Here is a 12,420-nt window from a genome sequence, read left to right on the forward strand (position 1 = left end):
TCTCTGCAGGAGCTGTACCTCTGGGATGGTGGAATCCAGGGAGCCCTTAAGTGTCTCCCGGGCTGGCTCAGTATTTGTCAACACTGTTGGTGCAATTTCTGTGGCCCTGGCCTTACTGACATCAGCTATATGGCATGTCAGCCGCATGCTGAGGGCAGATCAGGAAAGTGCAAGGAGCTGAAGGAACTGTATCCTCCTCAGCCCCCAAACCAGTGAGAGATTTCCTGCATTGAAGTGGGTTGGACCAGTGGCCCCTCAGGGTCCCTTTCAATTCTATTATTCTGTGATTTAAACTAGTTCAGCAGCTGGCCTTAGGCTATCCCATTAATTTCCCTCACATTGTTTTCAACAGGAGGAAAAACATGTTAAAAGGGTGCAGGAGTTTAAGGGCACTCCTCTGATCTTGCTTCCACTCTGCTGTTGTGATCCCAGCAATATGCTGGGACACGGGTGGCACTGTGGTCTAAACCACTGAGCCTCCTCGACTTGCTGATCAGAAGGTCGGTGGTTTGAATCCCCGTGACGGGGTGAGCTCCCGTCGCTCTGTCCCAGCACCTGCCAATCTAGCAGTTCGAAAGCACTCTAGTGCAAGTAGATAATTAGGTACCACTGCGCCGGGAAGTTAAACGGCGTTTCTATGTGCTCTGGTTTCCGTCTCGGTGTTCCATTGCACCAGAAGAGGTTTAGTCCTGCTGGCCACATGACCCGGAAGCTGTACGCCAGCGCCCTCGGCCAGTAAAGCGAGATGAGCACCGCAACCCCAGAGTCGTCTGCGACTGGACCTAGCAGTCAGGGGTCCCTTTACGTCAGGCTCACTATGTGAAAATAAGAACAGATGCGCAGACCATACAGGTTTACAACCAGACTCCTATCCAGTGGAGCTAAATGCGTAAGGTTGGCGACAGTGGCAGGCATAAGCATGCAGTACTGGCAAAACATTACAAAGCCTTGAAATATATAATGCTACCATTACTACTGGTAGCAGCAGCAGCACAATACCATTAACAGACCTGGCGCTTTACCAAAGAAGCAATGGGTATAGTCCCTGTTCTAAGAAAACTACAATCAAAACCTTTTATCCGCAGTCACAGAAGTGTTTTGGGAGACACATCACTACTGCCCTGCCTTGGCTGGCCCTTATTTTACCTGGATTTGACAGGGTGGAGGTTTGAAGGCTTGCATAGGTTAAAAAAAAATTTAACATGCAGTGTTAATGAGTAGCTCTCCCTCCCCGCAGCCCCTGGAGAAGAGGTAGCTGAAATAAACAAGATGAACAATAACAGCAAACGCAGACACACAGTTAGGAAGAACATCCTCACAAGGGCACTGGCAGGAATGCAGAGCCAGACAATCACAGGAAGGTCCTAACATGCCTACAGTGTATACATGTTTGCTCAACAGGGGTGCAAAAGCACGTTCATTTGCATTACCTCATCAGCTAGCCTTCCACCCTTGTCCCAAACGGCAACTCAGGGGTGGGAGTGGAAGAACTTTTGCTAAGGGGACCCTTTGGGAGCCAACCTTCCCCGTGCCTCTGAGTGGCAGAGGCCAGACTCTGAGGGACGTGGAAGTGTTTCATCTCAGTGGCATTGCTGACATTCCAGTGGGCTTGGCAACATGGCAAGAGCTGCAGGAGAAGGGAACCTCCAAGAGCACAGGCGGAGAGGAAGGCTGGAAGGGCTGGCAAGCTGAGGGCACAGGGGGCCAGACGCCATGCCTTGGCTATGGCAGTGTTTTCTTGAGATAAGGGCGGCCTATTCACGCTCGCTCCATAGCTGAGGCAGAAGCCGAAACTTTGCGTCTGACTTGACCTTCCATTGTAGCATGGTGACGCTAGCAGACGATGGAGTGCAGTGATCCAACCTTTCCCACAACAGCTCCCCATAACGTCTCTCAAAGCGACACCCCCCCAGACATCTTTTAATATAAAAAAATGTGCATTCATGAAGATTTGTGCTCATGATGGTTAAAAGGATGGGTCCATGTGATCCAGCTTTCTCTGTGGAAGTTTCAGGGTGGACACACTGCTTTGTTTAAGTTCGGTACATGTCCTGGATCTTCCTGCAGAATGGAAGCAAAGGAGCATCCAGGCCAGTTGGCAGCAAACCCTTGCAAGCCTGTTGGCCTCCTTGTGTGTCAGACAACATTCACTGCTGGTTTGACTCTGGAGTCCTCCAGACCGGGTAATCTGGAGCCCTCCAGAGCAAAGTGTGAGTCAGCAGCAGTTCTTTATCCATGTCCTGCAATTTAGCAATACAGTGGTACCTCGGGTTAAGAACTTAATTCGTTCTGGAGGTCCGTTCTTAACCTGAAACTGTTCTTAACCTGAAGCACCACTTTAGCTAATGGGGCCTCCCGCTGCCGCTGCTGCACGATTTCTGTTCTCATCCTGAAGCAAAGTTCTTAATCCGAGGTACTGTTTCTGGGTGAGCAGAATCTGTAACTTGAAGCATATGTAACCCGAGGTACCACTGTACCATGGACATAGCAGGTGTTGATTATGCCTGCACCATGCACTGAAATGCACATGGGCCAGCTTTCCACATGCAATCACAACACCTGAAAAGTTGCTTCTGCAATAGGGCATCAAATCCTTGGCAAAGCTGACTCCAGCATGTGCAACCATGATAATTATATTCTGCTTCCACAGTTGGAGACAGCTATGCTTCTGAATACCAGTTGCGGGAAAGTGCAGGAGGGGAGAGGGCTCTTGTGCTTGGGTCTTGCTTGTAGGTTTCCCACAGGCCTCTAGTTGGCCACTGTGAGAACAGGATGCTGGGCTGAATGGGCCATTGGCTGATCCAGCACAATCTTCTTATGTTAATCAACAGGGAAACTGAAGGATCATGGATTCCAAGGTGGGATTCCAAGGTGGGGTGGATGGAAGGATGTCTGTCACAACCCAGCATCCCATTTCAAGTGTGCAGATCCATCTATACACTGTGTTGTTGTACATTCTTGGGGGCCTGGTGTGTCTCACCTTGCCTCTTCTGTGTAAGGTGTCCGGCTGCAAAAGGGGGCTGGGCTGCTGCACCTTTCATAGTTCTGTAGAGGAGGGGATTTGCTGAAATTAAATTAAAGGTTGGACTTTCTTTTGTACCTGGCCAGCATGTGTCATTACAGTGGTACCTCAGGTTAAGAACTTAATTCGTTCTGGAGGTCCATTCTTAACCTGAAACTGTTCTTAACCTGAGGTACCACTTTAGCTAATGGGGCCTCCCGCTGCCGCCACAATTTCTGTTCTCTCCCTGAAGCAAAGTTCTTAACCCGAGGTACTATTTCTGGGTTAGCGGAGACTGTAACCTGAAGCATCTATAACCTGAAGCGTATGTAACCCAAGGTACCACTGTAGCTCTTTTTAACTCCGTTAGGTGGGGAAAGCCAAGTGGCATATCTACATGCAACAATCTTCCCAAAATCATTCTTATAGCATTTTAACTCCCATGTCTTCCTCCAAAAGAATCATGGGGATTATAGAACAATGAGGGTGCAAACATTCTGCTAGGTTTCAGTAGCCATACCCAATAACTTCAGTTTCCGGTGTTCCCAAGGGGAGAATGACAAGTAAGCCAGATGTGCCCGAAGAAATAGCACATGCATCCAAAAGACAACATGTCACAAGTATGGTGTTGGGATTGTGTTCCTCGGACACAGACACATAACAAATCCCTGATGTGTTTATACCGATGTGCAGGATCACGGCAAGGCCAAAGGGGTGGGGGTCTGTTTGAGATGGTAGGCTTGGGCACCCTAAATAGTCAATACCAAAAATAAATGCCAGGTGTGCCAGGGAATAAATAAGGTTCTCCACCCTATAGATAAGGGGTTAGGGGGGTCATTTTGGCACCTGCCCTTGCTAATGAATGATGGGAAGGGAAATTGACTCAAAGCAGCTAATTAAAATGTATATATAATTTTCCTCCAGGATCATAACAGCTGCTCATTCATTGTTTGCGATTTTAAAAATAAAGGCTTCTTGGCATGGGGTCTGGGAGGTGGAGGCAGCCCAGCATCCTGCTCAGAGGTAGGAAAGCATGGCAAGAAAGCAGCTAATTCAAGTTCATAACTGGGTCTTTGCATTCCTGCATTTTCCTTTCCAGTTCTCGAAAAACTGAGCAGGCACTTTGCTGGCAAGGCAGCGCAGACACCCACACAGCACATTCAAAGCACTCTTATACCACTTCAATGGCCTTGGCTTCACCCTGGGGAACCGTGGTTTGCTAAGGGTGCTGAGAGTGCTTAGGGCACCTCTCACAGAGCTATAATTCCCAGCATCCTTTAACAAACTACAGTTCCCAGGGCTCTTGGGGGGAAACCATGGCGAATAAGAGTGGCAGAAGAGTGCTTTAAATGTATGGTGTGAGTGTGACCAATCAAACCATGTAAATGTAGGTAAGAGGGATGCTACAGAAGGTCCATACTCTGCACGCAAACTGCATGCAAAATATATTTATGTATGCATGGCTGTCTACGCACCATGCATTCAAAACACATTTAAGCATATGGCTTCCCCCAAAGAATTCTGGAAACTGTAGTTAACGGTGCTGGGAACTGAAAGCCTGTGGCAGTGAACTATGGTGCCCAGGATTCCTTGGGGAAGGCAAGTGCTTTAAATGTGCTTTAATGGTAGGGATTCTGCACAGCAAGAATGTGTTGACTCTGCAATGAATTGGGATGCTTTATTCCGTGTGCTTTGACCTGATGCTGAGTTTGGAGTCTTCGCAGAATGGCGTAACAAGCAACACCGGCATTACCGCATTGCGTGTGAGGCCATTCCACCCACGTCACAGCGGGGTGAAGCAGGTTTCCTTGCCATTATTGATCCATATGACTGGGATGATGGAGCATCACGGGTTCAGCCATGCCCACAAATCCAGTGTGAATCAGTGACGTCCCATGCCAGGGGACAAGCAACACTTGCTGGTATGAGTGGAAGATACCACCCTGCCTTGGGGTTCTGTTCATCTCTGGTACGATGCTGGCTCCCCTCCTGGAGCCCTACCACACTTTAGAAAACAATTGCTTTATTATCCATCACTGTGCCATCAGTCATTCCCCATCGCTGCTTTCCTGGGCATCCCCATCCCTCCCTGTCTGGGATGAGATTAGAAGCAAGTGACTCACAGGACAAGAGGCTTCCACAGTTCACCCTTCATCTCTTACCTGCTGACAAAGGCTTTTTGTGACTTGAGAGAGAGAGAAAGCGCCCTCCTCCCCACTTCTCCTCACCCTGCCTTGCTTCTCTGTCTGTGATTCAGATTGTAGCTGCTGTTCTCCTGCTTCCTCCCCCGCTCCTTGTGGGGATCCGGTGTTTTCCCCCCACGCCTCTGCCACTTTTGGCACATCAGCCATGGCAAATAAAGACAACATTCCACAGAAGCTGCCCCCAGATAATTGGCCCCAAAAAATATGGAATTAATTGAATTAAATTAAAGAATATTAAAGAAAGGACATGAGAAGGCATAGGAAAACTTACTTGGCCACAACATTAAAAATGGTATAGAAGAGAAGAGGAAGAAGGAATGTGGTGGTCTCGGTTGCCTTTTGCCAAATCTCTGAGTTAGTGGACTTGCTTTTTTTACTTTTCAGGGAGGAACCTGGGCTGGTGAGAAACTCCCAGCCATTGCATAGCTTCACACAAGGTATCTTCACTTGGGGATTTGCATATAGAGGTCGCAGGTCCTTTGATTGACTTTAATTGACAGGTCCTTTAATTGACCTGTAATTTATTTTCATAGCCAAGGAGGAAATATGAATGTGGAGAAGTGTCCCTAATTAAAGAACTCTTATTTCAACCCTTCAAGAGGAAGGTCTGAGTGGAATTCACAATTTGCAGCAAGAAGAGTGATGCCAAAATGAGACCAGATAGTGAATTACATCCCAGAGTTCAAATACTATAAGGGAGGGAGACAAACCTCTCTCCACCTGCTTTCTCCATAACACATCTTGTTTTGCACATCTCTGTCATGTCACCTTTGACTTGCCCTTTCTCTATACTAAAAGGTCCTTAATGCTGCCACTTTTCCTCATAGAGAAGTTGCTCCATCCCCCTTCATCACTGCAAAGGTGGTCCACCATCTGATACCACACACAGAAGACCCTGCTTTGGCCCTGGGGGGAAACAATGTTGCGGGAGCAGTTCAATGCATCGGTCATGCAAGTCTGATGCACTTGCATCATGCAAAATGCCAATGTCTAGAAATGCACAGGGGCAAACATAGCTTCACAGATCGGAGCAGCAACCCAGGACTGTGATATTAGAGGCTAGTGTGCACTGGCAGGGTCATGCGCATGGTCCAGAATTAGAAGTGGGCACAGGCGGAAGCTGGAGTGAAAGGCTCTCTGTTTGTTTGACAGCAACCTACCCCACATGCAGCACTGGTGCCTCCTGACATTTACCCACCCCCTCCAAGCCAGCCCACCTCTAGCTTGCAAACAAGAGGCACAAAACACTGGAAATCCCCTCTGCCTCATCATGTGGGGAGGAGGTGGTCTTCCTAGTGTGATCTCACCCTCTTTTGTGTTAATGTGTTGGATTAGTGGCAAAGTGGGCCGGCGGAGGGGGAGGGGAGGGGAATGACGGGCAGGAAACCAAGAACACATCAGACACACTATATTTAGAGGCTTTTATTCAGCTGAGGACAATATTCCTTGATTTCACATTGTTTAGGAGAGGGCAGAGGGCAGGAGCGCTATTGAAACCCTTTGTCTTCAGAGATGCCACTTTGTCTGGGTCCGTTGAGGGGGGGCGGGGGGGGGGACTTGTTAACCTGCTCAGACGCGGGAGCTTTTGTTTTGTGTTGTTAGAGAAGATGCCCTAGTCCGGGTGCCGGAGGGGCAGAGGAATATTGCGTGAGTGATGGTGATGTGGTACCTGTCTGGAGACAGCTGACACACTGCTCTCCATTTTCAAGTGCGGAATCAATTAAGAACCACCTCCTGTCACTTATATGGCTAAGGTTAATTGTTATTACCTTTCGGTGGGGGGGGGCAGGCATCAGCAGAGGTGTTCAGCTGTAGGCTGAATACAGCATGACAAATGCTGCTGGAGTTATGGCATTGTGCAAGGATGTCTGGAAGCAAATAGAAATAAATTCCCAGTCACTGGGGTTTTCCACAGGCAATAGGTAAAGGTAAAGGGACCCCTGGCCATTAGGTCCAGTCGCGGACGACCCTGTGGTTACGGCGCTTATCTCGCTTTACTGGCTGAGGAAGCCGGTGTTTGTCTGCAGACAGCTTCCGGGTCATGTGGTCAGCATGACTAAGCCGCTTCTGGCGAACCAGAGCAGCGCACTGAAACACTGTTTACCTTCCCGCCAGAGTGGTACCTACTTGCACTTTGATGTGCTTTCAGACTGCTAGGTTGGCAGAAGCAGGGACCGAACAACGGGAGCTCACCCCGTCACGGGGATTTGAACCGCCGACCTTCTGATCGGCAAGCCCTAGGCTCTGTGGTTTAATCCACAGCGCCACCCGCATACAATATCTCACAGCAAAAATGTTATCTCGTGGACCGATTTGTAGGCGCTATGCTCATCGCCACTAGACAATTCTTAATTGGATGTTTATTTATTCATTTAATATTTTGCTCCAGGAGATGCAGCCTATGACGGCTCATTCAACCATGTAAAATAATCATCGCAACATATATGGTTATATGGGGCCAAAATGCCCTCAAATAAAAAGCATGTCTTTAAAAGATGGGGAAAATGGGGGGACTCTCAGGAAAAGCCACAGGAACTGTGTGGCCAGTGGCCACCTCAGCTCACGGCATGCAAAAAGCAAGCTGGAAAATTTAAACACCATGAAAAACAGATGGAGGAGCAACAGGATCTCCCTCAGCTCAAGGGAAGGGAGCAAAAGGCTGCGCAGAAAATGGTGCTGAGAAGGGTCAGTGGAAAACCACAAATGCCCCAGCACAGCTTTCATCAGCCTAGTGCCGTCCAGCTGTTTTAGACTGCAATTCCCATCAGCCCCAGCCAGGAAATTGTAGTCCAAAATAGATGGAGGGCACCAGGTTGATGAAGAGGCTACCCTGCTTCCAGAGAAAAGAGAGGCCCACTTCATAGCTGGAGCCACATGGCTCCCAATGGGTACAAGTCATTGTGACAGCTTGCCTGACTCCTTTCTCTGTTTGCCCATATAGATTTCAGGCGCATGGTTGGAGTAGGGATTGTGGGAGAGTGGTGTGTATTGCATGAGCATAGTGCGCACCTGTGCAGCACTCAATAAGCTGGTGCAGAGGGATTTGAGGGTATCATTCCAGCTTCAGGGTTTGTAGGCAGGGCTAAATCCCGAGAAGTCAATAGCCATTCTCCACTCCAACCCCCTGCCCCATGCTATTATACAGAGCAGTGACAATATTGGGCTAACTGCACACAGAGCCACTCTCCCCAAAAGACCTTATCAAAGTATGAGGACTTTAATGCCAGGCTGGTAAAACACATGGCTCGCCAATACAGAGTATACGGCCAAGCATAATTTCAGCACATCCCACCCTCCAGTTTATATGCAGCTATTATACCAACACTGGAGAATGCCCAGTCCAGTTCTTACCTGACTTCTCACGATAGGAAACAGAGGGGAAATTATTGCAATGGTAGAAAGTGCTGAATCTGCATCTGGCCTGACCCATACAAACTTGCAAACCTGGTGGGTGAGCAGCAGATTTTGCTCTTATAACAGACAAGCTGCAAGATCAAGACAACCATGGGATGCATCTTTTGGAGGTTCATTTGCCAGGATGTGAGGGGGCCATATCTTTAAACAAAGAACCCTTATTTATTTGTGGGAGGGCACCTTTCCCCTTCTATCACACTGATTAGTTGCAGGAAGGGTGCTTCCCTGCCAGTTTTAAAATATGGGGAAGCATTCAAACAATCCCCAACTGAGTCCATACTGGTAAAGTTCAGCAAGAGCTGCACCGCACCGTTCTGTGTAGCTCGGTTCAAACACTCTCGAACTGGGCTCTTCCTTTGCTGCCTGACACCCCACCCCATGCCCCAGCCTCCCTCTTACCGCATGTTTAGACATTGTGGGATGCGTGTGCTGCTGTGGTCTAAACCACTGAGCCTCTTGGGCTTGCTGATCAGAAGCTTGGCGGTTCAAATCCCCACAACTGGGTGAGCTCCTGTTGCTCTGTCCCAGCTCCTGCCAACCTAGCAGTTTGAAAGCACACCAGTGCAAGTAGATAATTAGGTATCGCTGCTGTGGGAAACAGTGTTTCCATGCTGTCTGGTTTCCCTCATGGTGTCCTGTTGCACCACAAGCAGTTTAGTCATGCTGGTCACAGGATCCAGAAAGCTGTCTGTGGCAAATGCCGGCTCCCTCGGCCTGAAAAGCGAGATGAGCACCGCACCCCATAGTCGCCTTTGACTGGACTTAATCATCCAGGGGTCCTTTACCTTTTACCTTACACATTATGACCACCATATGAAAATCAAATGAAACTGCTCTACGTAGCAAGCTGTTGATGTGCAATGGCTCATTACATGAATTAGATGATTTCCCTCGTGGCCCAATGTTTTCTCATAACGAGATGCTGAAAAAGTTTGATATAGATGAATGGCTCACTTGATGGCCAGTCCCCCTGCTGAAACTACCTTGGTTTAATGGTGGCAATGATGATGTATAAAACTGGCCCTAAATGATTCAACGCTGACCCCCAGTACGTGGCAAGAGCTAAAAGTGAAAGGAGCAAGATCTATCATGTGACACTTGAAGCACTAAAAGGCTTGTTACAGCATGAGCCACATGTGGTGTGGCATGGGATGTGCAAACTGAGAGTGCTTCAGCCTGCAGAAGTGGACACGAAGGCAGTGCAAAGCCTTCGTGGACCAGAGGCCGTACATGTTGCCAGTGTGGTGTAGTGGTTAAGAGCAGTAGACTCGTAATCTGGTGAACCAGGTTCACGTCTCCGCTCCTCCACATGCAGCTGCTGGGTGACCTTGGGCCAGTCACAGTCTCTCAGCCCCACTCACCTCACAGAGTGTTTGTTGTGGGGGAGGAAGGGAAAGGAGATTGTTAGCTGCTTTGAGACTGCTTAGGGTAGTGATAAAGCGGGATATCAAATCCAAACTCTTCTTCTTCTTCTGACATCCCAGTGCCCAATGGAGAACAGACAGAACGCAGTGCTGGCTAAGTGAGGCCCATGAACGATCCTGGGCCCCCAGCAAATGCACAGGCCTCCCTGCGAGCCGGTGGTGAAAACCCTGAAGAACCCCCTGAAAAGTGGGGGGGGGGGGAGAAGAACCCTGGAAAGTGACCCCATCAGATGTCGTATGCAAACTGGTGCCTGGTCAAAAATCTGCTTGGGGGGAGGCAGCCTGTTAGTTCCCTTTTACCCGAGTATTTACCTGAGTGCTTGGCGATTTCCAAAATTCAAGAGCAATTTATTTCCCCCCTTCCTTAGATACGAGATGCAAGACAGGCCTGGAGTGAAGTGGGGTTTGCTACGTGCAAGGATGGATGGATGGATGGTGGTGGGAATGCAACGGGCTTTTGATTTTCACATCTCTTTATTTTACCTCATGAGTCATGTCATCATGTTCTCAGGCGCTGAGTAACTGCCGGGTCTATTTTTACTCTTGTTCAGCAGGCTTCCTTTCCTCAGCGGCTGCTGCGTGAAGAGGTGAAGGACAGGAGAATGGTGAGTTGGGGGAAACAGGCGGGTTATAAGAGATGGGGTTGGGTGGTGGGTGGAAAGGAGGGGGAGATGAAGGTGTTTCCCACCCTCCTCAAATTAGGGGGGGGTATGTTTATTATCCTCAAAGAACAGGCTGTGATGTGTTATATGTCATAAATAGACATATATATTGTTATATTGGTGGTAGCATGGAAGAGGGTAGGGGGAGATATTCCTTTTCCAGTGCTATTTGGTACTTTGGAAAAATAAAGAAGGAAAACAGGGCACCCCCCCCATCAAAACAGGAAAGAGGTGATGGAGGGGGGAGAAGGGGGGGTGTACCCATCATCAAATGCTCCTCCCGGCGCAGGAAAGGAGTTCCATAATGTCCTGAAGCCAGAGAGAGAGAGAAATGAATGGAATGATGTGCATGTGTGTCTTCGTACAGGGGAAGGGTTTTTAATCCCCATCTCATAAAAATACACAGGCATCAGCGCACATCAGCTCACCCCACACCCCTCCGGTGACAGCCTTAATTTCCCCTATGCTTTCACTTAGGAAGGAGACTTACGAAGCAATCCTGCATTCCAGTTTTGTCGAAGGGGGTGGGAAAATACGTTACTGTTTTGCCCGTTGAATGACCGCCATCTCCTATGCATGCTTGGCTTGGAAAAGAAGGTGGAAACGCACCACTAACCCCCCCCCCCAAGGGCACAGAAAGAGCAGGCACCCCCACCTTGAAACACCGCCAAAGCCCGCCATCAGGCCAAGGGGACACACCCCCTGCACACCATGGCATCACAAAACAATGCCCCCACTCTGTCACCTCCATAATGATCTTCCGACCACTGAAGACGACCAATTGGGTTGAAACGCATGTGGTCTTCAACACATTTTGTTATCTGTTGTCATATAATTATTTTGGTCAGGCTTTGATTCAAATAACAAGTCAATTTTTTTTCTTGTATCATCTTTGTCATTTTATCTGTTTTGACCACATTTCTATTTTTGCTTTGGATTGTAAAGCTGTACTTTGTTTTCCTATAATATTTAGAAGTTTTGGGTTGTTGTTTTTTTATAAAAAGAAACTTTGAAAAATTCCTACCCGATTTAATTCTGGAGTCTGGCTTTGCAGGTTGGGGTCAACATATCCTGTTTTGATCATTCTGCCAGAGTGATAGGCAAACCTACAGGCTTTATCTGTTGTGCTGCTGCCAGTTCTGCAGGAGTCACAGGGCTGTCACCTAACCTGATGTCCCGTGTCCCCCCCCTCAGCTGGAATAACTTGAATATTATGTCCTTAGGTTGCAACGCAATACACACCTATCTGGAAGTCTCATTAGACTTAATAGGGCTTGCCTCTGAGCAGCTATTCATAAGACTGCATAGTAAGGCAGAAGAGTCAAGTTGACCCATCGTGGATCAGGTGCTCCTTAGAGAACTCTTCAGCCATCCAAGGGGTCTAGTAATCAAAGCTGCTAAAGAGTGCACCTTTTCATTACTTCCAATGCATTCCAATGATAAAGCAGGGGTTCTCATCCACTTTAGTTACTGTATGCAACCAGAGGGTGGTATTTCTAGGTCAATAAATGCAGAGTTCGGAGGTGTGCCAACTCTGCTGGTGGCATGTCATGCACTCAGGTCCTGCTTTTGGGCTTTCCATAGGCATCTGGTCAGCCACTGATAACAGGAAGCTGGGCTAGATAGGTCATTGGCCAGGGCTCTTCCCATGTTCTTCTGCAGCAAATCTCCACCTAGGTGGCATCTTGCTCAGTAGCTTTATAATCCTTTGATAC

The 12,420-nt window shown here is 48.4% G+C and overlaps 1 protein-coding gene across 1 annotated transcript in view; it reads left to right on the forward strand.

Annotated features, from left to right (window-relative positions):
• Positions 1 to 10,582: 10,582 nt before the first annotated feature.
• PDGFB (platelet derived growth factor subunit B) overlaps positions 10,583 to 12,420 on the forward strand; it is a 43,097-nt gene continuing 41,259 nt past the window's right edge. The window contains exon 1 of the mRNA XM_083400470.1: positions 10,583 to 10,648. Within this exon, the coding sequence (XP_083256596.1) occupies positions 10,646 to 10,648 (3 nt within the window). The 5' untranslated portion in view covers positions 10,583 to 10,645. The remainder of the gene's footprint in view (positions 10,649 to 12,420) is intronic.

Source organism: Podarcis tiliguerta (genome assembly GCF_965153285.1).
Source record: "Podarcis tiliguerta genome assembly, chromosome: 10".
Lineage (NCBI taxonomy): Eukaryota > Metazoa > Chordata > Lepidosauria > Squamata > Lacertidae > Podarcis > Podarcis tiliguerta.